The sequence below is a fragment of the Eschscholzia californica genome, unplaced genomic scaffold (assembly GCF_041429995.1).
Source record: "Eschscholzia californica isolate CP2 unplaced genomic scaffold, dmEscCali1.0.p SCAF_2, whole genome shotgun sequence".
In the NCBI taxonomy this organism is placed as follows: Eukaryota; Viridiplantae; Streptophyta; class Magnoliopsida; order Ranunculales; family Papaveraceae; genus Eschscholzia; species Eschscholzia californica.
This window is the reverse complement of record NW_028238309.1, coordinates 51,603,046-51,626,069: the sequence shown is the minus strand read 5'-3', so window position 1 is coordinate 51,626,069 and position 23,024 is coordinate 51,603,046. Positions and strand designations below refer to the sequence as shown.

The 23,024-nt window shown below is 36.1% G+C and overlaps 4 protein-coding genes across 12 annotated transcripts; 1 reads left to right on the top strand and 3 right to left on the bottom strand.

Annotated features, from left to right (window-relative positions):
* Positions 1–316: 316 nt before the first annotated feature.
* On the top strand, positions 317–3,941 carry LOC147558831 (PLAC8 family protein). 2 transcript variants are annotated; one of them, XM_086660536.1, is made up of 5 exons: positions 317–448; positions 1,383–1,517; positions 1,911–2,076; positions 3,038–3,264; positions 3,543–3,941. In XM_086660536.1, the coding sequence occupies exons 3-5, from the start codon at positions 1,917–1,919 to the stop codon at positions 3,627–3,629; spliced, it is 474 nt and encodes a 157-aa protein (XP_086516662.1). In that variant the 5' UTR covers positions 317–448; positions 1,383–1,517; positions 1,911–1,916; the 3' UTR covers positions 3,630–3,941. The 2 variants fall into 2 exon arrangements, with proteins under 2 accessions (XP_086516662.1, XP_086516663.1); XM_086660537.1 differs by lacking the exon at positions 317–448 and having other exon boundaries at positions 1,385–1,784.
* A 776-nt stretch (positions 3,942–4,717) lies between these two features.
* LOC147558830 (vacuolar lysine transporter YPQ1-like) lies at positions 4,718–10,298 on the bottom strand. Of its 5 annotated transcripts, XM_086660528.1 has the most exons (15): positions 10,248–10,298; positions 9,612–10,152; positions 9,262–9,534; positions 8,633–8,675; positions 8,202–8,228; positions 8,008–8,103; positions 7,255–7,430; positions 6,806–6,989; positions 6,586–6,711; positions 6,340–6,438; positions 6,210–6,230; positions 5,973–6,031; positions 5,730–5,820; positions 5,054–5,173; positions 4,718–4,945 (listed from the first exon to the last, which is right to left on the bottom strand). In XM_086660528.1, the coding sequence occupies exons 3-14, from the start codon at positions 9,495–9,497 to the stop codon at positions 5,090–5,092; spliced, it is 1,242 nt and encodes a 413-aa protein (XP_086516654.1). In that variant the 5' UTR covers positions 9,498–9,534; positions 9,612–10,152; positions 10,248–10,298; the 3' UTR covers positions 4,718–4,945; positions 5,054–5,089. The 5 variants fall into 5 exon arrangements, with proteins under 5 accessions (XP_086516654.1, XP_086516655.1, XP_086516653.1 ...); XM_086660529.1 differs by lacking the exon at positions 10,248–10,298 and having other exon boundaries at positions 9,916–10,116; XM_086660527.1 differs by lacking the exon at positions 10,248–10,298 and having other exon boundaries at positions 9,903–10,064.
* A 120-nt stretch (positions 10,299–10,418) lies between these two features.
* EMB1379 (embryo defective 1379) lies at positions 10,419–15,212 on the bottom strand. 4 transcript variants are annotated; one of them, XM_086660532.1, is made up of 7 exons: positions 14,872–15,212; positions 13,983–14,141; positions 13,644–13,840; positions 13,173–13,253; positions 12,198–12,437; positions 11,285–11,362; positions 10,419–11,197 (listed from the first exon to the last, which is right to left on the bottom strand). In XM_086660532.1, the coding sequence occupies exons 2-7, from the start codon at positions 14,095–14,097 to the stop codon at positions 10,913–10,915; spliced, it is 996 nt and encodes a 331-aa protein (XP_086516658.1). In that variant the 5' UTR covers positions 14,098–14,141; positions 14,872–15,212; the 3' UTR covers positions 10,419–10,912. The 4 variants fall into 4 exon arrangements, with proteins under 4 accessions (XP_086516658.1, XP_086516660.1, XP_086516659.1 ...); XM_086660534.1 differs by having other exon boundaries at positions 12,198–12,431; XM_086660533.1 differs by having other exon boundaries at positions 14,927–15,136.
* Positions 15,213–16,560: 1,348 nt separating this feature from the next.
* LOC147558828 (large ribosomal subunit protein eL30) lies at positions 16,561–18,408 on the bottom strand. The gene is made up of 5 exons (XM_086660538.1): positions 18,260–18,408; positions 18,009–18,114; positions 17,796–17,897; positions 16,894–16,962; positions 16,561–16,792 (listed from the first exon to the last, which is right to left on the bottom strand). The coding sequence occupies exons 1-5, from the start codon at positions 18,278–18,280 to the stop codon at positions 16,752–16,754; spliced, it is 339 nt and encodes a 112-aa protein (XP_086516664.1). The 5' UTR covers positions 18,281–18,408; the 3' UTR covers positions 16,561–16,751.
* Between the last annotated feature and the right edge of the window lie 4,616 nt (positions 18,409–23,024).

The window sequence follows — 23,024 nt, the reverse complement described above, 5'->3', positions numbered from 1 at the left end:
GGACACGTCAATACTTTTTTAGTCTTGTCTTCTGTAAGTAATATTTTTCAAATTATATTTGTTCAAATGCATAAACCGTAAACACCTCTGTAAACCTATTTGATATTTTCATCAACGATAATTTTCCCAAGTGAGGAATTGTCCAACGAACAATCTTGTGCTCCCCTATATGAATATAACAAATGTTTCAGACATGTGTCTTGTTACCTTCCTTACCTTTAGGGTATTGAATAGCGGTTTGCGCTTCGCGCCTTGCGCATTTTGCACCCATCTCTCACTAAAAATAAAAAATATTGTTCGAGGTCACTAATTAGCAACAATTCGGTAAGTGGTTTTGCATTTGTTAGTTGTGTATTTGACACTCCAAAATCATGTCCCAAATATGTTAAATTTGTACCAATTGTGGAAAAATCTTTATATAGAGTTTTTCCGTCTCAAAAACAGATGGGTGCTTCTAAAGGCACCGGGCCAAAAGGCTGTTAGTATCCGGAAATTTTATTGACTTGGGTCAATAGCCATTGACCCGAGTTCTCTATAAGCACCGGTTTTTAATGTGGGTGACATTTACCTTCATTTGCTTCTTCCATCTTCTTCTTCCAAAATAAGAAGAATACCAATTCATTTTTTATCCAAAACAAAAATCATGTGTGCTCATCTAGATAGTGTAAGTAAAAAAAATTTCATTTTTTCTTGTTTACTTTCTATTCCTGTTAGTAAATACACAAAATTGAAAAGAATGGGTCCACTCTCTTCTTCCTTCTTCACCAAATTTCATCCACAAAATAAACTCATTTTCTCTTCTCTTCCTTCTCATGTTCATATTCATCCATTCTATATCCCCTTTGTAAATGTAGAAGAAAGATTGCAAGATTCAGAAAGGTAGAGAGAGAGAGAGATGAGAATAAGGGTTTTTAGAGAGAGAAAGATGAAGAAAACCTTGCGAGAAATAGCAGAGGAGCTGGTCATGGTCGAGTTCACGAGAAAGAGAGTGAGGATTGGGATGTTTTTCAAGCCCCGGATCAGCTGATCCGTTTGGCCCTCTTACGTCCCGGATCAGCTGATCCGTTTGGTCCTCCTAAGTCTCGGATCAGCTGATCCGTTTGGTCTTCCTAGGTCCCGGATCAACTGATCCGTTTGGTCCTCTTAAGTCCCGGATCAACTGATCCGTTTGGTCCTCTTAAGGCTCGGCTTGGTTCAGTCCGTTAGATAGATTTTGTTTGATTTTGTGATAAACGGATGGAGGTGTTAGGGTTAAGTTGGCTTTGACTGGTGCCTACATAGTTGAACGGTGCTAACAGAGAAATGAGCAGTTGAGCCTGGTGCTAATAGAGATGGATGCTAACAGCCTTTTGGCTTGGTGCCTTTAGAAGCACCCAAAACAGATACGTGTAAAATTTCTCAAAACAGTTGACTTCACTGTCCTCTACGTAATAAGTCGGTAATTAGGGCATTTTAACATTTTCCGTTTGAATCTCTGTCAGTTTATTCTCTTAACGAACCAAAGAAACGTAAAATTGGTAAGAACCCTCTTTCTCTCTCCCCCTAAATTTGCATTTTTAGAATCTTATTAATAATGGGTATCTATTTGATTAGGGTTTTTGTTGGTCTTGTCGAGTTTCAGTGATTTACTTTGATTCTTTAGTAAGCAATTCACTAATCCGATAAAAAGGATCAGCATTTCTCATCAAATCCTTCGATTTCATTATTCATCTGTTTGTGGATTTATAAAAACCTAAGTTTTTCGATTGTTTTCTAAATTGAGCTTATGGGTTCAGTTTCTTGAGGTAAATCCAGTAGAGATAAATGATTTGTTTTGATTGGATAAAGATTTGATTAAGTGAATTTGAAATTTCTGAACATACCCATTAGAAATTAACTTCTTCTTGATTAGAAAATAATTTCTTGATTAGGTGAAAATGGAGGGTAAAGGAAGTTATGTACCGCCTCGATATATTCCATTAAGTCATTCAGATCCAGAAGCAGGGATTGTTCCGCAGAATGTTGATCTCGTTCCAGCTCCGGGACCTGCGCAATGGACGTCTGGAATCTGTGCTTGTTGTGATGATATGCAGAGCTGTATGCTACTTTATGCCTTATCGAACTCTCATCTCTTTATTGATTAATCAGAAAGAGTAATGTTTATATAGAGGTTCAATTTGATTATTATCTATCCATGTAGTCTTTCAATATATGTTTTGCCTTCTAGATGAAAAAAAAGACGGAAGGAAATGCTGGGTCTTGGAGTAGATTATATGTATCGGTCACGGTAGGCTTTTCATGTTTCGAAAGCTTGATGCTAGCTAATATGCTTGTGTCTTATTGACCCAATGACCCTTTAGTAACTTCGTTTTTGTTCGGAAATCAAAAAATATCCCTAAGTGAAAATACAACTGCAATGATACTCCGACTTTCAGTGATAAAGGTCGATATGGTTTGATTACTTACTTGAGTGTTTGTTCGTCTTTTTATAGCTGTATGAATCAACTGCTGTACAAGAGAAACAAGGTTCATGCTGTTTAGAAGATCATCTAATGTTTTCTCCTGATTGTACCTTTTCTTCATTTTCTTAACTTAGTAATAACTCGGAATGCAGGAGATACATGCAAGTTTGATGGCTTTTACTAAACTCTGAACTCTGAAGTCTTTGCCTTTGGGTTCATGACTGGCTGATCGTATCAGTGTGCTTCTATGAGCGGCTCTCGTTTAGATGTACACTTAAGATACTTGAAACTTAGAAATGATCTTACTATTCACTAATATTCTTAAAGCACATGTGGGAAAATGACTTAGAGGTTCACACGGTCACTGATTGTCATCCCACTAATTTATCTGTGGAACTTCTTTGTATAATGGATTTGCTAAATTTGTTTATTCTGAAATTAACTTCGTACATCCTTCAATCTGTTGTTCCCATGGTAGAGCTTAAATTGATCACTAGAGAATGAATTTGTCATGCTACAATCAAATATCAAGTGATTCTCTTTCCATTCCTTGGATTATGATACTGGCTAACTCTGACTTCATTTTGTTTCCATAGGTTGTATAGGTCTTATGTGCCCATGCTACTTATTTGGAAAGAACGCAGAATTTTTGGGTTCCGGGACTTTGGTCGGATCGTGCATGACCCATTTCATTTTGTGTGGTGTTGTCAATTCCCTTTGTTGTCTCTTAAGTGAAGGCCTCTTATTGGGGTTCCCAGGATGTTGTATAGCTTCATATGCTTGCGGATACCGTAGAGCACTAAGGTCCAAGTACAACCTCCCGGTATGAACACTATTCTCACTCTTAATCTTATGTATTGTTTTTGTCAACAAAAGATCTAAATGATCAATGAAAATCAAGATGGTTGTTTTTTATATTCGAGACCTCAAATCGTCAACTTTCGTAATGTATAGTGGGTATAAGCAAAATCAACATTCTTGGAGGATCATAGCTCATATAATTCCATTCTTCTTAACTCTTTCTCGTTCATGCTATTTTTCTTAGACATATACTTCCGATTTTCACTCTGGTTTTTTCTTTCTTTTTGGTTTTGGTACTAGGAAGCGCCTTGTGGGGACTTAGTAACTCATTTATGCTGCCATTTATGTGCTCTATGTCAAGAGTACAGGGAAATCCGTGAACGTTGAGGCACTTCATCTGATCTCACAATTACAGAAATCACAGCACCACCAGTTCAGAAAATGGAATCATCTCCCACCAAAGACCAGAATGCTTCTATGGAGTTAACATTTACCACATAGAGCACTCAAAAAGAGTTTACTCTGACCATATTAGGACACTTATTACTAGTGAAGGAGTCCTGTCAAGAAGCTCCTCTATAATTTCTTCTCTTTCGTTTCGGCCATCGTCAATGTCTCTGTCTCTCTAACAGTGTTGTATGTAAATGGTTATATATGTACTGTTTTGTATGTTAGTCTAATATACGCAAATGGAATTCATCGCCTGTGTTCCTACGAGGAAATCATGAATTTTCTTTTTTTCTTGCTTCTACATTTCATTTGAATCTCTTTGGAGTTGGGCTCCAGAATTTGACTTGACCAAGATAAAATTGTTCAAACTCCTAGAAACTGAAAATTTATTTTTCGCCTTCTTTTGTCAAAAATCCCAAACTTCAGCTCCTTAGTAAGGTCCGCATGGATTCGCCGAGGGTTGCTCAAGTAAAGTTTGCACAAACTGCCGTATATCCTACACTTGGTTTTACAGGTTTGCAAAGGTTTTCACGTGTTTTTAGAGACTTGCGTAAGGTGCCCAAGCCAAAAAAAGAAGTATTGAAAAGGGTGTCCAAGCCTAAAAAGATATTGAACACCACCAAATCCTAAAAAAATTAATAAAATGCCAAGTGTACAAAGAATCTTTGACAAGATCCTGGACATGACGAGTCACACAGGTAAAAGAACGGTCTAAATGAAAGTCAAACTTTGAAAAACTTTTGTCTTTTAGTGAAATTGACTCATCGTGTCAAAGATCTTGTCAAGGATTTTGTCATTGCAGCACTCCCGAAAAAAAAATATTGCCACGTCTTTTTAACCAACGAAATTTGGTAATCGCCCTAATTTTCTATATGTATGTGGAACTCTAAAGCAATTATTGGAACCCAAATCTTAGAGAAGCACTTTCAGCAGTTATGTATCACACTATCACTGAATTTCCAACCTGTTTGATTGCATGAATCCTTAGGCAACCCAGCTGAAACACAATCACTGGCAATGAAGTAACAAAGAAAACCAAAAAGTGTTGAATTACTACCAGTAAACAAGTTTATGGTACTGAATTGGAATGTCTACATTCAAAATCTGTACTTGAAACCAAATGAAACTACAAAAGGGTTGCCTCGATTTCAAGAGCTTCGTCAAGAAATGTACATCTTCACTGAGTTACACTAGACGACACACAATGGTTGAAATGGTTATTGCAGTCAACTTCAGCAGCAAACTAGAAGGTCCTGAAAAACGGAAACTGCCAACATTAGTCATACATCTGACAGCTTAAGAATATCATCCCACTATTGGAGTACCAAAATCAACGTCGTTTTTTAGTTACAGAGAATTACCTGAGAAATACACTGGAATATTAAAGACGTGATTAGCTACACTGTACTGCAATCACCAAGTTTCTTCTGTGAGCACTTATGCTTCTCAGAACGATAGAAATAGATGAACTGAATGAGTATCTGGGTCAGCTGTTAAGGTTTTCTTGCTACTTCTACATTCAAGAAGATTATGAATCTCGATAATAAGAAACTGTAAGGCCATGTTTGGCGTGTGGGAAAGGAATATGATTACTACGGATAGGAATCTTGTATTGTAATAGGATTTGTAGAGATTGATTTTGTCCGTAGATTATTTGATTAATAATTCCAAGGGAAAGGTAATCGCAAACCCACCAACCGACGGCGTTTGGAATTCCTCCTCTCAGAGTCTCAGGGGGATCCCGTTCCATCAAATATGCGATTCCTGTTGCATCCAAGTAATCGCATTTCATTTCCACGCGCGAAACAAGGCCAAGACACATGAGTCCATTAAACAAGGCCAAGACACATGAGTCCATTAGACAAGGCCAAGACACATGAGTCCATTAGACAAGGCCAAGACACATGAGTCCATTAATAACAAGTTAATTATATCTATTACTTTCAAGTTGCAAGTATTTTGAAGTAAATCGAATAACACGAAGAACTTCAAAATTATCCAAGAATCATGTCAAATTGAAAAATAGAACAAGGATACAAAAGAATCTAGCAGAACACATCCTCCTGCATCCACTAGCCATGGTAGATTTGGTCTGATTTTCGACCAAGCCATGCTGCTCACAAGTATGCTACAAACCCGAACCAAACGGAAAGGATGAAAAACCAATTAATAAGAGGTTTTGTTTAGAACATCGTTCATCATTAAATGGAAAAGTTAAGGTTCCTTTTGAAGAGAAAGAGAGCGAGAAAGATACTCTAGCCAAAGAGAAAATATATTCACCTTCCCACATAAGTAATATTTCCAAATAATGCAAATACGAACATCAATGGATTAAGCCCCTGCATGTTAGAAACAAAGAAAAGGTAATACTTATCGCCTCACTCATATAGTTTCTAATTCGAAACTTGCTTTTGGGTAATGAAAATGTGTTTATCAAATGAAAATATAAGCATGACCCATGAATCGTTGTGACATGAAGAAAAAATAGGGAAATATGTCAGTTGGTAAGGGTTTTACCTCAACATTGCCCCTTCTTATCTGTAATATCAAAATAAAACTACAAGTTAATTGCAGTGTATACGATTTGTGATTATACAGTGTAGGGGAGAGAGAGAGAGAGAGAGAGAGAGAGAGAGGTCAGTCTCACATTTAACCATATCTGCGGAAGTCGTCCGCCCATGTAAATAGCTGCCATCGCCCAACCAAGAATAGATCCTATCTCAATGTTCCTTTCATTGACATTATCCTGAAAACTCAAAATCAATGAACCCAGTGAACGAAATGGTATATCGCTTTTGGAAATATCAGTATGAAGTTGATAGAATCTATGAAACTAGCCAAGTTCATTATACGGAGTAAAAGTAATTTGAAACGCATTCAGTATTCACATTACCTGCAAAAGCTTTCTTCCTAATCTGATTACAACTCCTTTAGCCGGTTTTTCCAAGACCAAATTGAGCGTGTTATTTACTGAGAAATTGAGATCAAAGCTGCTAACAAAGAACATGACAACAGAGATCTGCAAGTGGATGAAGAACAGAAGATGTGATGATGAACAATATAGGAAAAGATGACCGAAGTAAAATTGTGTTTTATGGATAGTAAAAGATTACCACACATAACATGCACTTTGTGTTTGAATGAGGTGCCGATTGTGCAGAAACATGACCAGCAAGCAGAGGTTCTTCAACAGTATTCGGATTCCGGATGGGGCTAATAGCTGTCCTCTCAAAACTTCGTGATGCTAAATGAGATCCTGATGTAGGTGTCCTACCTGTTGTCAAGGATCTAGCTGACCTACAAAATCAATTAAGGCTAGATTTTATAAGTTGATATCACAAAAAGAGAGGACGACGATGAAATGACCCTCTATAAGATGGATACTCCTTTTTGATACATCTTGGGCCATAACCGATGCGGGTCAAGTACTTGCAGTCACTTCAAAGATATAATGTGAGATATTGTATTCTCATATTGTCACCACTTCCACAGAGTCAGTTTAGGATCTTGACGTTCTTATATTACAACCTCGGCTGAAATTTGAAGGAGAAAGTTCACTTACATGTAGTACATGTCTCTCTCAAGCGAGCCATAACGAGAAAGAACCGAATGACCAACAGGGATTGGTGAGCTTGGCACATGTCCTCCGTTTAAACGACTAGATTCATCTTTGTAGTTGTCTCCAAGAACATCATTCGTAGTCTTGAACTTATCCACTCCCTCTTGTTGGTTTGAGCCCTGAAGTCAATAATATGGATTAGTAACTTTCTATAGGCGGAGGAGGGTAAAGCAAATAAGTAATATAAAAGTGCACTGAATAAACAATTCAAGCTTATAACAAAAGAAATAGAACGTGGAAACTTGTTGTCGACTTTAGGGAAAATGATTATATTCCCGGCATCCTGTGATGCATCATAATATCAGTAAGAGTAAGACTAGTTTGGCGATCAGCCAACGAGATATACGAAAACCATTTACCAATGGTACAAGCATCTTCACTCGGCATGTTTCGTTACCCCTCAAAGTAGAGAGAAGAAAAAAGAGAAAAGTATTTATCAGGAAATTGGGTCAAGACTTGATTTCCTGTTGGTCTTGATTAAAAGGACATGTCTAACTGTTTTATTGGGCTAGGGTTTCTTATAAGAACCTGATCAAAGTGTGCGAACCTGTGCAAACACTGAGGCGCAAAAAATTTGATGGATCCTTTTTGACAAAAGAAAACTTGAGGGAGAGGGTTTTGGCCATTTATTCTCATTCAATGTAAAGATCTCGATTTAGTTCAGAAGAGAAAATGCTTTTTCAATCACAATATTACCTTGTTTGAAGGGCCTCTTCTCGCCTTGAGCCGGTGGTAGATGTGACCGTAGTATATAGTTTGTGAAGTAAGCAGAGTTGTTGTTATCGTATACAACTATAGACCACAATGAACAATAAAAATTAATTAGGTGATTCGTCTCTTAGAGAATGTTACTCGAGAAGAAAAGATAACCCTATTGCTAGAGTTCTTACCAGTGCCATATAGTATTGTGTCGGAAGCTGCAAAAAGAAAAAAGTGTATGATTCAGTGCACCTAATTATAGTCATTTAACTAAAAGATCTCGGTTTCTTACCGCCAGAGAAATCAAGAAACAGAATTAGCCAAAGTAATTGGTCAGCTCGTATTAAATCTCCAACTTTTAAATAACCCATGAAAGTAACAGAACATTACAAAAGTTCAAATCAAAGCCAAAAGAAAGGCATCAAATATGACTAAGGAATTATCCTCTTGAGTCTGATAACTTTAGAACCTAATTGGTTACCTAACAACCAGTTCATAGGATTTTTCCAAGAAATGTCTATGCAAGACGTGTTTAAATCGTTTGAACTTCAAATGCATGATTTAGGATACTAGAGAAACGTATAAATGATTCTATATAGGACAAAATGAAATATAAACTTACAGTAGCAGGTTCCAACTTGCATCCAAGGAGGTTGAAAAGATCTCTGCAATGAATTCAACAACCACAAACATCAAAGTCGGCAACTCGCAAATCAAGAAAAAATCCACCTTATGCAAAATGTAATCCCATTATGAACATTTAGGTTAGCCCTTTTCTCCACTTTTTAGTATGTATTCCTTTAGTAAGCACAAAAAGGAAAGCACACTTTCAAGACCGTACACTCTCATATTTAAGTGCGACTCAATCCTCTAAAATACCAATCACTCGTATCAGAAGGTCATAAAGATATCGACAACGGATTCGACAAACACAAGACTCAAGACACGACAATCAACACAAATTAAAACCCCATTTTCATGACATACGAAGTTATGAAGTTCTATAACTTATAAGTTATTAAAAAAGCAAGTGAGGAAATTTGACATCAACAACTTCTCCTTAGAAGATAAGGAGAAATCTTTTCATTAGAGCGACAACAATATCACAACTTTCTAAAGTACTAGAAGTACAAAATAAAACAATATCATAACGATTAGTTAACGTACGCAGATATATACATATACATATATATATCAATGTTGAAGTTGTTGTAAATGTATATAAGAATCAAGAAAGATGATAAGAATTACCCAACTATCCATGTGACTAAGAAAGCTAAAGAAAGTCCCTCAGTAGATTTCTCCCTGTAATTTGTAATTATTTGAGGTATCTCAGCAACACCCCAACTTAAAACACTCAACAAACCAAGAGATAATGAGATTGCATCCTTTGTTCCACATAGACAAAAGTTCATCTCTTCCATTGCCCATTTTGAGCAATGCTGGTCAATTGGACAAATAGGCAAAGATCCTTCTAAAAACCCCATCACTTCCAAACCCCTGCTTCTTCAAAGTTCAAACCAACTAAAAAGAAATCAAAGGATAGAGTTAATCAGTTTAGCTTATCAAACTAAAGAAATTCTGGGTTTAGTCTTATTCACAGGAAAAAAAAAAATTTGTACCCTCCATGATCAAGATTTTAACTAAGAAATTTTAGAGAGGGAAACAAGTAAATGGCAACAAAAGCAAGTATTACAGATGAACAATTTAAATCCATATAACTTTTTCTTCTTTGTTAGTGCTATTTGAAAAGGTATATTAAAATACAAGATACTGTATTTTCTTTTAGGATTCAATAGAACTGCAACTTGTGTGTACAAAGGGTACTTACAGACAGTTAAGGAATGAAAAGAATCATGTACTAAAACCAACAGTAATGGTAGCCTACCCACCTTAGATTCCAACCTTAATAGACCAAAGTTGATGTTGCAGGATTAAAAAGGAAACAACAAATGAAGTGATAACATGAGAGAGAGGTTAGAGAGAGAGAGAGAGAGAGAGAGAGAGAGAGAGAGAGAGATGTGGGTGCTCTATGTTGTATGTGCAGCTATTTTATTCTTTATGTTTTGTTTTGTATGGATATGTGTGAGTGTGTCAAGTGTGGGTTTTTATTTTTAATGTGGAAGTGGAAATTATAAGAAGCTATTTTATTCTTTATGTTTTGTTTTGTATGGATATGTGTGAGTGTGTCAAGTGTGGGTTTTTATTTTTAATGTGGAAGTGGAAATTATAAGAACTAAAGAAATTTTCCGAGAAGCTTCAAGTTATGTGTGAAAAATTTAGGTGACAATGAGTTGAGTTTTTCTATCGAACATTTAGATGATATGCGACAGATTAAATATATTGTAACTAGCTCTTTATGTCAAATAAATTATCTCAAAAAGAAGAGAGAAAGAGAGGAGTTAAAATAAAGAAGAGGGATAAGGACACCCATAAAAAGGGCCCGAGTGATAAGTTTCTAAATAAAGCACTAAATCAATTGACATTATGAGGTTTTCCTCTTTTTGTTTCCAAAAATGTAATACTACTTGGAGTTTGATGCTAACATGTGATCTTCTCAATTTCCATCAAGGAAAATGAATTGGGGATTCCTGGGACATACTCCAAGTGTACTCCCCCTCACAGGACAAGGCCATTATGGTCTTTTCGGTCTAACAAAAACTGTGAAAAGACCAAAATGGACTTGTCACCGTGAGGGGGAGTACACCTGGGGGTATGCCCAGGAGTCCCCCTATCATCATTGTTCCATCAAACTGCCTAACAAAAAAGAAGGGGAAAAACTACCATGAACAAAGAGATCACTTCACAATATTAAGACAAAATATACAAGAAGTTGCAGATTGATAGCTTCATAAGACTAATCTTGTCTTCTCTCAAAAAGAGATGGGCAATCACTTGGCTTTCAACCTTTTGATGCTCGTGCAGAACTTCGAGTTGTTCTCCTAAGATCAGGAACAGGTTGAGATGATCTAGAAGAACCTTCTCCAACTGCACCCCTCCCCTCAGTTTTGCAAGTTCTTTGCCTCTTTCTCGTAGTAGGTCCTGATGAAGAAGTTGTTCCTGTTGCTTGACGTTGAGATCGTTCAACGTCTGGAGTTTCCTCCTCACCTTCATTTTCTTCTACTAATTCGGCTTTGGACACTACGAACGGCCATTTCGTACCACAACCAGGACAAACTTTTTCAACCTGTAGCATCGAATTGAATCAGCAAAAACACAGGGAAGTAGGATAAGCATAATTTCTTAATTTGATTCCAAGAATGAGAAGAGATACCCTTCTTTGAGAAAATTTATTCTTTAAACAGTAGCTGTGGATTCGAACGTTACAATCCTCATTTTGGCACAAGTCAGCCTGTTACAAATACCTTGAAGGATTAGAATGAGAATCAGATTGTACAAAAGAAGAAAGAAAGGATATTTGCAGATCAATTGCAACCTGAAAAACATCACGCACCAAATCATAACATCCAAAGAGTAATTTTTCTGAAAGATACTCACGTATATATGTAGACGTTGGAAATGAAAAATCGAGGTGATTTAACTGACTAACTGGAAAAATAAAATAGAAAAATATAGTCGGGTGGAAGGTTGAATACTAGACAGGCCGTGACAAAATTAAGAAGATTGAATTGAACTTCCCATTTGGGTTTCTGATGTTAAGCATGAAACGAATCCTGTTTGTGTCAACATATTTCATCGGGCTGTCGAGTTCTTCCAAACAACTGCAACCTTTAATCTTCAGTCAGAAATGTTACCACTATTATCATATTCCTAAACCAAATTATAAAGTAGTCTCATTTGTCCATTAAGTGTTTGATGCACATCTGCACACATTGATCTCATGTTCCTGGGTCAGATTATGAAGTAGTCTCATTCAGACTATATACTTCTCTTGGTTAAAAATTTGAACAATAAATGCCAAACTCAACCCCTAGAGATAATAGGTAATGGGTGCTTCTATTTGAAAATCATCTGTGTATTTACTTCCATTTGATTGCGAGAACGCACCTTGCGAAACTTAAGAGAAAACTAGAGCACCTTAGTAATTTATTACTACAATTCATGCTTGAGCAAAACTATCAGATAGAAGACATTATGCAAAGTTCAAGGGCGGTAGTATTGTCCAGACACTTCCGTGCATCTTTCTTTGTCAGAAGAAATAGAAATTAGAAGATCAAATAGATTACCTTCACTCCAGCCTCGTTGCAAATTTCACATGAAGTAACGTCATTGCTATGAAACCAGCTACGAAGATCAAAGAAGGATCTCACACCAAGCCCGATGTTACCTTCAGGGGTTAAGCAAAGCCATCGATCTCGTACAAGTTCATTAAGAGTTTTCTCCTTCTGAGATATAGTGAAATTCCTGAATGCAGGTGGAACATTTGAAGTTCCTGTCTGTGATTGTGATCCTACTCCAGTCTGTACCTTAAGCAGATCAGGGCGAATTTAAACCAATATAAGTCATAAAAACTGCACGTAATGCAAAAACAGTCATCTGCATTTTGAGAAAAAATGTTATTGTGAACAAGTCCAGCAAAGGACAACAATTTTGTCTAAAATTTCCATGGCAGGTATTCTGCAACATTTCAGCATAAGCCTTCAGTTAATAGGTACATGTACCATGAGTACCATTTGCGTAAAAAAGAAAAACAGCTATTTTCCGGTTCCACTGCTTGAATATGTACTTTTATGATAACATATGTGACAACCAGATAATATACTGCACGGGGCTTAATCAATGATCACTAATACCACCATCCAACTTAGGCCATCAAACAATTAGACTACCTCTTATATCTTATATTGATGAACAAGGAGAACTCCCTCTTTATTCAGCCTATAACTTCAGAAAGAACGAAAGACATTCCAGCCATGGTGGTTCTGTTGCGAGTAATTAGAGTACTATGTCAAGTTCAATCTTCAGTCTTCCAACAAATTCTATAGTCACTTGAAAAAAAAAAACTGTACACCTACTCAAAATTTTTTTACGGCTTCTGAAGAAATTCTGTACAATTTGTCAAAAAATGACCAGTAAAATGAACTTCCAATCAAAGAATTTATTATATACAGTAGGTACTATATTACTCATCTGTTAAAGACGTCCATCATGAAAATAAAATACATCTAATGAGAGATAGATTCTTAGAACTTTTTTCGTACCTGGTTCTCTAGACGGATATTGAGAGCATCAATATTCGATATGCTACCTTTAGCTGTTGCATCTTGAACAATTGCATCTATCTGGAAAAAGAACAAGTCAATAAGAAACCAATGAAATCGAATCATCACAATCAATATTGTGCATCAAGTTTTTGAAAATCATCATAATGGAGATGGCATTAGGTAAGGTAGTTTTTCGGGGAAGTCAGAAGTGTTCTGGGTAAGGTAGTATATGTGGTACATATAAGCGTACTGAGTTATTCTCGCTATGTCGATTACTGGGTGAAGTAGTGTAAGTTATCGTTTAGGGTTTAAGGTATAGAGTTTAGGAACTGAAGTTACCCAAGATATCTCCATCTTTTTACAAACCAACATTTTTCAAGGGTACTAACATTCAATCCAAACTTCTAAGAAATATAACTTCGAAAATAACTGAAGTTTTCTTATAAAACTTGTGTTTTTGAGACTTACAATACCCTTGTAGAAAGCAATCTGAGGAACTGAATACTTGGTTCCGAGCTTGGATTGTTCATCAGCGACATTGTTTACCACACCATAATAAACCTTTCCATCATACTGATTCCTGCAACCACGCAACTCAAACTGAACAAATGCGAGTTCTTTATTTATCCTTAGAAGACATTCATTGAATAGCTGCTGATGGTTAACTGCAGAGAATCAGAGCAGAAGAAATTGCAGTTCTTTAGTAAATCCACATATTCTAGGGTTTCAAGAGATATTTAGTTCTCCAAAACTCATGAAACCATAAGAAGTAATACTAATATAGCCAAAGGGAAAGAGAATATTAACCTGGATTCTTGCCAGTTACAAAGGCAAATAAGGAATGGAATTCTTCCTCCTTCAGAGGACCACGAGATAATAAAGCTTGAATAAGAGTATGATGCTTCCAACCCAACTCCGGCATTTTCAATTGAAACTTTTGCTTGAGCTACGAACCTCCTAATACAACTGTAGAAAAGGAGGGAAGCAACCCTTGTTACAAACAAGGGGGTAACCAGGGGCGAAGCCAGGACTTCAACTTAGACAAAGCTAAGCTTGAACTTCACGGAACCGAAATTTATAACGAAAAGTCACTATAAGTAGGTTTCTACCTATGATGCATGTAATACATGTAAAAGTAATATTTAAAGGTAATTTCTAGTGATACAATACATTCTTAAGTAAGAATCATAATTCATAATCATAACCATGAATCGACAAACGCACATTCGACCAATTAACAAAATTTGAACTTCTAAGATTTAAAACTTATTAGAAACTAAGAACATAATTCTAAATCATAACTATCAATCGACAAACGAACATCTACTACATTTGAACTTACCTAAGATTCATAACTTATAAGAAAGTTGGAATCCTAGTTCATAATTCATATTCATCACTCGATTGAAGTCTTTAAATAGCAATTTCTAACCTTCAAGTGGTCTACAAACAAACACTTAAAGGAGGAATTTCATCAAACAGTTGAGCTAGAAGCCTACAACTTAAACCATCTCTACAATTCACAAAGAGACTCATCAATTTCTTGATGAATTTCTTAACAGGGTAAGCAAAATTATATCTAAAACCTGAGGAATAAGGATCAATAATCTCTATGAGTCAGAACATTCAGATTTTAGAATCTTCTACAATTTACACATGGAAATGGTTAGAATCAAAACAAGTATGGAATACTCACCAGAAATCTGAGTATCCAAAACGTTAGAGTATTCGAAATTGAGAGTTCAACCAACCGAATCCTTGAGAGAGAAGGTGAAGACTTAGGATAAAACCCTAATTTCTCGGCAGCTCGGCTTCTTGCTGTGGTTAGAATCAAACCAACCGAATCCTTGAGAGAGAAAGTTCAAAGTGAAACCCTCACTAGAGATCCTTGAGAAAGAAAGTGGAGATTAAGAGTCTAAAGATAAACCCTAGAACTAGTTGCTCTCATGGGACTTGGGAGTAACGAAAGTGAATTTAAGAGGAAAGGAGTTTTATTAGGTGTTCCCGCCAAATATAAATCGAGGTAGAGCCGAACCCGATCCGTCTTTTTTTAGTGGGAATTGGGAAAGGAAATATGCTCCAAAGATCCGCGGAAGTCCCAGGTTCGATCCCCACGTATAGGGAATTTTTGGATTATTGAACTTAGATTATTAGGGCATAAATAATGTAGATGGGTTGTAGGTCATAGTTAGTTGAATTTTAGGGCATAATTTAGATGGGCTTTAGGCCCGTTCTTGTTTGATTTAACAGCTATCGTGCTTATCACATCCTTGATGTATCAACGCCTGGTCATGACTATCGTACATCGAAGTCAAATTACCAAAAAAAAAAAAAAGACCTATCACCTACTATGGCTTTGTTACTCTGTAGACCTTTTGCCCATCTAGCTAAATTTTGAGCTAAACAATTATGGAGTACTGGAGTAAGAGAATGGCAGACTTGTAAAAGATTTCTTCATGTCTTCTGTATATGATAACATGGCATGCTATGTCTATTGCGTGTTGGAATTCCTCTTTTGTGGGTGCGGAATAATGTTCTGATTGTCTATTTCTATTATCAGCTTGTCAACGTCAACAATCCTAGTCCATTGCACAACTTCCAGAATAACTTTGATTTCCCCTTCTTCATTGTTTTGTGTTCTAGAAAATGTTACATCGAGTATGAATAATACGACCTCGTGGTTCTGAAGCACCATTCTAATGCATATTGTGTCTGTAAGTTTCTGAGAATGACACGTCTACATTAAACTTATAATGGTCAATAGAAGATGGAATCCGATAATCTAATGATTGAGGAGTTTTGTGTTCTATGATAGATCAGTTTATATGTTGATGCTTCCACGACATTCAAAATAGTTTTGGGACAAAAGCCGCTTTCACTACATTCAAAATAGTTTTGGGACAAAAGCTTCGTCAAAATTAGATTTGTTTTGTTACGTTGAAAATGTTTGAATGTGAAATCTATGTTAACAAGTGTTTATTTCATCAAAAAAAGAAGTGTTTGAGTGTAAGATGATTCAAATATCATCTCTTCTTCATTTACCATAATTCAGTTATTGGTTTTAAACCATCCAGGAACATTTCGTGATGCCCTAATAGCCAGAGAGCTAAGTTGCCCAATCCCACCAAACCCAGTCGGAAATATGCCATGGGTAGCCCGCCCCACCAGGTTCCCACTCCTAATCCAAGATCATCTTTCAGTTTGATTGATCAGACACCACCTATAAAGTCCCAAAGAAACTACTAACAAAATCGAAAACAGTTACCAAGGTAGAGACTGTTACAACTTTGCCAAACCCTTAATATTTTGAGATGAAGCATGTACGGAATTAGCATAATTTGAGCTCAAAATTTATTTTCCGTCGTTGGATGTCGAAAACAAAACATGGTTCGAAGTCTCCATTCTAAGTATGAAATAGAACCAATCTTACACAGTAAGGTTACATATCTCTAATATTAACCAAAAACAAAAACATAACTAGCACCCGAGAACGAAAAACAACTAGTTCTAAATAGAACATGAACTCTGAAATCTAAAATAAAGAGAAAGTACAGCTAATTGTCACTGCTAGTCTTCTCACTGGTCACCAGGAATGGTCTTAATGATATCAGAATCACCTGTTAAAACATTAACGTATTTCACCAACATGAGAAGAGCTAAAGAAAGATAATATAAACATAATACAGAATGTTGTTATACAAATGTGTTTTATATATACCTGGGTCGATAATGCTGAGGCAACAAACCCTGTAATATCTCCCACAAGCAGTACCCAAGTCCACATTGTCTACCAAAGTAAAGAAAACAAGAAAGAGATGAGTAACATAAATTTGCAGGAGATTTTCTAACACTACAGAACGCATACGATTACTATTACTTCCATCCTCAGTTACCCCTCACAAGAAACAATATTGTGTCTATTAAGTGTGAGTAATGAGAGGTGACTACTTGACAGTGTCAGTCAAGAAGGTCAAAGCACAAGTTACAGATAAGTATCAGACCAACCCATGACACGAAGTCGCAAATAATAGAGTAACCATAGGAAAGAAACAACCTACGAATCTAATACCCGACATACGCCACTTGGGTTGGGCTGCTGGCTTGAAATTAAAACTCAAAACTTAAGGTTCACCTCGGGTCATATAGTTAGGTCACAAAACAGAGCCAAACTTTCGAGAGCAGCATTCGGATATAGATACCATAGAGTTTCGGATAAACATACAACCCATTCTCTCATCTAGTTTAGGTTTTGGATCCATCTAATACTCATTGAAATGATGATTCAGTTGACCTAAGAATATAGACAGGAAGGAGTCCAGATCTTCTATTGTCCTAAACACTCCTTCTAGCACATCACCCTCGGACTTCATGGATTAATTCGAATCTCAAATGTTCAACAAAAGGTAACAAAAATACCTAACACGTATCATCACATATTTCTTCTTATCTTCCTACTTTAGATTGATTATACTCATATCATTCTCTACACATTCAATCCCAACGAATCATTTAACAGCACACTGCGAAATCTTATATAAAAGTAAGAATTTTAGCAAATACATGGTAATACCCTAATTCTGTTTTCTATGTTCTAAGACATCAAAGAACCTAAAAACTTACTTCCATTGTAGTGATGAACACCAACTTTAGCTAACATAGCGTAGTACTCAATCTCAGACTTTCGAAGAGGTGGGCAATTGTTAGCTATGATTATCAACTTCCCTGAAATTTATAAATGAAAAAGACGATGATTATGATACCAATTATAATGGTGAAGGATAACAAAAAGGGGTTAATGGTGGATTAAAAGGATGAAAAATGTAAAGTTTATACCTTTAGAGCTCCTGAGAGTTCTAAGAACAGTTTTGTAACCAAGGGTGTACTTGCCGCTCTTCATAACGAGAGCAAGCCTGTTGTTAATACTCTCATGAGTCTTCTTCTGCAATTTTTAGGTATAAGAAAATGACAATGTTATTATGATTGAAGTTTATTCCATTTGATCAGATTTAGATTTGTAGAGATCCGTGAAACAGGTTCGAAAAGAAGAAAATAGGAGTTTAGAGAGAGAGAGAGAAGGAACTCACAGTCTTCTTGGCGGCAACCATTGTTGTTCTGCTCTACTTTTTCCGGGCGAAGGAAAGCTTCTCCGATTTGATGACGGCCAAGAAACCCTAGAATTGTATGAGTGTCCTCTCGCTTTTATGCAGTAAACCCCACTTTCAAGTAGAATGGTGTTTGACGCATTTACCCCTAATCCTACGTCCGAAATGCAAGAATGATGGTAGCTTCTTCGGGGGACTATTGGGACAATTTTTTTTTTTTTTGAAACCATATTTCATTCCACAAGTGATTAAATCACTGATGTACATGGATAATTGATTATTCCTCTCGATTCAGCGATATGAGAGTTACATAAGTAAATTCTTAGAACTTCGAATGTATAGTACCTCATGAGGTGAGAGAAATTGACAAGACTCTGACAAAAAAAGGAAGAAGAAAGATGAAAAGATCCTAAAGATCAAAGATGAAAGGATCCTGAAGGTCAACAAAATAACTGATAATACAAATAATAAAGAAAATACTAATTTACATTTCTCTCGACTGCCATTGTTGTAGTAGATTGATCATCCTTGGTAAAGCCTCATTATCACCACCTAATCCATGTTGATTCCATCTGTGTTCAACCCCTGTTGGGACAATTATGACACAACTGATGCTACTTAAGAGTGAAACTGAAGGTCCCAAAGAGTAAAGATCGGTGAAAACCGCGCTAGATCGGACAAAAAAATGGTCAGTCCTTTTTTGACTGAATTGGTCTTTAGTCCAACTCGGTCTTTTTTGGGTTATTTTCCTAGAGGCCCCCTACTTTGTGACTAGCTTCTCGCATAGCCCCTACTTTATAAAAAATATCCAGATGGCAAACACAAATCCAAAAGAAAGAAGAGAAATTGGGCCATGCGTTCTCCTTTTTTTCGTTGCCATTAAGTGTCTGTTACTCTCTCTCTCCTCCATCTCATCACCTCTTTTTGCCACACCAACTCTCTCGCCACATCCTCATCTTCTCCGATAAGGTCGTCGGCCGGTCATAAATCCCGACGACCTTCATACTTAAAAAAATTCTTTTCTCTCTCTCTAAACACTCTGACGGACCAGATTTGTTCGCAGACCTTCAAGTTCTGTTCGCCCTTCGCCGGATTGTTTTGAGAGAGAGAGGAGAGAGAAAAAATTGAGTACGAAGGTCGTCAGTCGGTAAAAAATTCGACCGGTCGACGACCTATCGGAGAAGATGATGATGTGGCGAGAAAGTTGACGTAGCAGAGAGAGGTGATGAGATAGAGGAGAGAAAGTAATGGACTTTTAACGGTAACAGAAAAAAGGGGGTCTTCTCGGTATTATTGATAAAGTAGGGGCTACGCGGGAAGCTGGTCACAAAGTAGGGGGCTCTAGAGAAATAACCCTCTTTTTTCTGACAAGTCCTTAGGTCTCGACCAGGACCGGGATTAAATGTTATACTAATATTACTTATACAATTAATGGTAAAATATCAATAGACAATTAAGTATTATATCTTGTAATGGAACTAGTTTTAGCTAGAGTTTCGCACCTTCTTTTATTAAGTATTAGGTTATATGGTAGGATTTTGAAGAAGATGAAAATTTTCGATTGATATAAATGAAAGAAGATGAGATTTTTCGGTCAAATTTTGCCGAAAAGTTCATCTTTTTTGTTGTCATATTTTGTTTATCTTTTCAGACCGAAAATTTTAAATTTCTATCTAGCAAAAATTTCATTTTTATTCATTGTTTTGGTATTCACTATTTTTTCACTTTATTAATTTATGCAGAGGAATAAAACTCCAAACTTGTATTGATGATCACACAGAGAAAACACACAAAGTAGTACGAGTTGAAATAGAGAGGACAACACTGAAAAACGACAACGACTTCAAGAGGAAGCTACAACCAGGACCGTGGATGGGCCAGTGCGGGCAGGGCGCCCGCACTGGACCCCCCAACCCCAAGGGCCGTTCTCTAGACTGTCTATCTAACGTATTTAAAAAGTAAGAGGTAACTTATCTAAAGAAAATGGACGACAGCTCAGGTGGTAAGATGTTTGGTTAGGGCCCAATATATCCTAGGTTCAACTCCCATCAAAGTTCATTTTACAATTTTTTGTAAGTTGTAATACCCAACTCTCTCACTCACTTTTTTTTTGTGAAATAACTTTCAATTAAATCAAAACGTTATTACAATATTTGTCAGCTAAGATACAAGGTACATTCTTCCACGCTTTGCTAATATTCTTCTTCTTCGTCCATTTTGCTAGCTTGTCTGCATTTGTATTAAGTTCTCTCCCGGTGTAAGTGAATTTGATCATCTGAAATTCTTTCCTGCATTCATGTATTTTCTTTATGTGATTGATAGATTGCCATTGTATTGCATGTTGTGTGTCGTTCAGATGTTTGATAAGATTGATGTTGTCACTTTTCTATGATGATGAAAGTATGGTTCATTACTTTAGCCCATTCAATACCAAGTAAGATTGCCATAGCTTCGCTCTCTTCACTGTTCCTAGCTCTAGACGATTTTACCTGTGCGCCGATAAACTTCGATTCTACATTATGAACAATTATGCTAATTCCCATATTGGATATTATACTCTCTCACTAACTCTATTTACCCCACTTTCAAATCTCTATATAAATTTCTTTCTTAAACAATTTTTCTCTGTCAATTTATTTTTTCAAACCTTACTTCAAATTATGTGAAAGAAAAATCGACTCTTATTTTTGTAAAATCTTAAACAAATTATGAGACTTTTATTTGGTTAGGACAAACAACGACATTCATTAGGATTTATTAATGACTTATTATAACGTTTTGCATGTAATTATTTCAAATTTGAATGGGGTTGGTTAGGACAACCCAACGTTCTCACTCACTCTATGTCCCCCACTTTCAAATCTCTATATAAATTTTGTTTCTTAACAATCTTTCTCTATCAATTTATTTTTCCAAACCTCAATTCAAATTATGTGAAAGAAAAATCGATACTCTAATTTTTGTAAAATCTTATACAAATTATGGGACTTTTATTTGGTTAGGACAAACAACCCCATTCATTAAGGTTTATTGACTTATTATAACGTTTTGCATGTAATTATTTCAAATTTGCTCTTATTACTTCGTGTGTAAATTTTTTTTACCTCGAATTTGTATAAAAGGCCCCGAATGAAATTTTGCACTGGGCCCTAAAAATGTCAGCCAGTCATGGCTGTAACACAAAGTTTAGAGGAAGTCATACCACCAATTTCGGTGGAGGAAGCTATAACACCAACTTTAGGGAGGAAGCCATAACACCAACTTTAGGGGGAAAGTCATATATAACACAACTTTAGGAGGTCTAGACACACCAATGATCCTAAGATCGAAAAAATATCTCATGACAAGCTTGGGGGGTTGTAGTTGTACTCATTTTTTGGTCTATACAATATCCACATTAGAGGAAAAATGGAAGCAGAGGGAAAATCAGTTGAGAAGATGAAAGTGAAGACCAGTAGAGAAAAAGGTCACAAAGGGGTTCTATTTCTTTTTCTAAAATCAAAACCATGACGAAACGAAAGTCGCCATTTGTTTAGTGACTTAGAACAAACTTTCTTGTTATCAAATCTAAATCTGTTTGAAGATTATGAAAATCCATGTGTAAACGATCGTTCCAAAGTTTTACCGAGAACGATCGTAGATTCACGTAACAGTGGTAGAAATAAACGAAAATGTCGAAAAAAACACGTAAAATTGAACGAAAAATGTTGAGAAAAAATGGTCGAAAATCTTCAGCATTCAAATATATATTGGCCAACATTTTTGGTTGTTAGAAAATATTTTGACCTAGAAAAATGAGTTCTTTTTTCGGAACAATCACTATATAATAGTTTACCTTACCTTTACAAATATGTCTTCACTCGGAATAGTTATTTGAATCCAATGAAGAGTTATAATTGGATTGTTGAATATTATAATTGTTCACTAGTGAAGCTTCTTAACCACAAAACTTCTCCACTGATGTAACCTCATCATTATTAATTTTTTCCCTTAATGTGTTTGTGCCTCGTGGTTTTTGGGCAGTTGTTGATAGTTGTGGGGGTGATTGTAGTGGTTGTGGTGAAGTTTAGGGATAAAGGAGTCAAAACTATCTTTTTTACTATATTTTATTTATTATTTATTCTCTCAAAATCACAATTTTTCTCTCTCAAAATTCCAAGATTTTTCTCTCTCTAAGCTCTTTGTCTCTCGATACTTATGGTAAATTACAAGTATGCATTCTTAACGAACCTGGATCAATTGTCCATTTTCATCTCACAGCTGATCTTTCAGACGTTACATAATGGATGAAGATCAATAATTTAAGAAGTCTTGACATCCAATCTTTAAACTGTTGTAATCATTTGTTCTAGAATAGATTACAGAAAATGAAAAAGAAGAAGCTCTTCACCTTTATGAGAGATTTTATTTTCCTAAAAGAAAAAAATCCCAAAGAAAGAATTATCCTGCAAATAGCAGCCTATTCTCCACTCAACCAACTACTATGTTTTAATATTAAATATTCAATTTACTCCAACATCTTTAAGTTACTTTTCTTTTCTCTACTAAGTACTTCATGCCATATCAACTAAACATAATGAGGTGATATACACAGCTAAAAATGGGTCATATAAGGAAGTTTAGTTCTACCTTTTCTAATATCATGATATTGTCCTGAGTTATCACAGAATAAGTAACAAGTCTAAAAAGTATGGCTGGGTGGGTAGTCATAAACATGTTATGATGGACTATGGGTGGGAAATGGAGT

Excerpts from the sequence above, each read along its gene's own strand:
- LOC147558831 (XM_086660536.1), top strand. The coding sequence starts at position 1,917 with ATGGAGGGTAAAGGAAGTTATGTACCGCCTCGATATATTCCATTAAGT. Across the intron at positions 2,077-3,037 it reads TTGTGATGATATGCAGAGCT|GTTGTATAGGTCTTATGTGC; the intron begins GTATGCTACTTT and ends TTGTTTCCATAG. Across the intron at positions 3,265-3,542 it reads GGTCCAAGTACAACCTCCCG|GAAGCGCCTTGTGGGGACTT; the intron begins GTATGAACACTA and ends TTTTGGTACTAG.
- LOC147558830 (XM_086660528.1), bottom strand. The coding sequence starts at position 9,497 with ATGGGGTTTTTAGAAGGATCTTTGCCTATTTGTCCAATTGACCAGCAT. Across the intron at positions 8,676-9,261 it reads TTAGTCACATGGATAGTTGG|AGATCTTTTCAACCTCCTTG; the intron begins GTAATTCTTATC and ends AATTCATTGCAG. Across the intron at positions 6,439-6,585 it reads TAGGAAGAAAGCTTTTGCAG|GATAATGTCAATGAAAGGAA; the intron begins GTAATGTGAATA and ends TTGAGTTTTCAG.
- EMB1379 (XM_086660532.1), bottom strand. The coding sequence starts at position 14,097 with ATGCCGGAGTTGGGTTGGAAGCATCATACTCTTATTCAAGCTTTATTA. Across the intron at positions 12,438-13,172 it reads ATATCCGTCTAGAGAACCAG|GTACAGACTGGAGTAGGATC; the intron begins GTACGAAAAAAG and ends GATCTGCTTAAG. Across the intron at positions 11,363-12,197 it reads GCAACGAGGCTGGAGTGAAG|GCTGACTTGTGCCAAAATGA; the intron begins GTAATCTATTTG and ends TATTTGTAACAG.
- LOC147558828 (XM_086660538.1), bottom strand. The coding sequence starts at position 18,280 with ATGGTTGCCGCCAAGAAGACT. Across the intron at positions 18,115-18,259 it reads TGGTTGCCGCCAAGAAGACT|AAGAAGACTCATGAGAGTAT; the intron begins GTGAGTTCCTTC and ends TAAAAATTGCAG. Across the intron at positions 16,793-16,893 it reads CCTCAGCATTATCGACCCAG|GTGATTCTGATATCATTAAG; the intron begins GTATATATAAAA and ends ATGTTTTAACAG.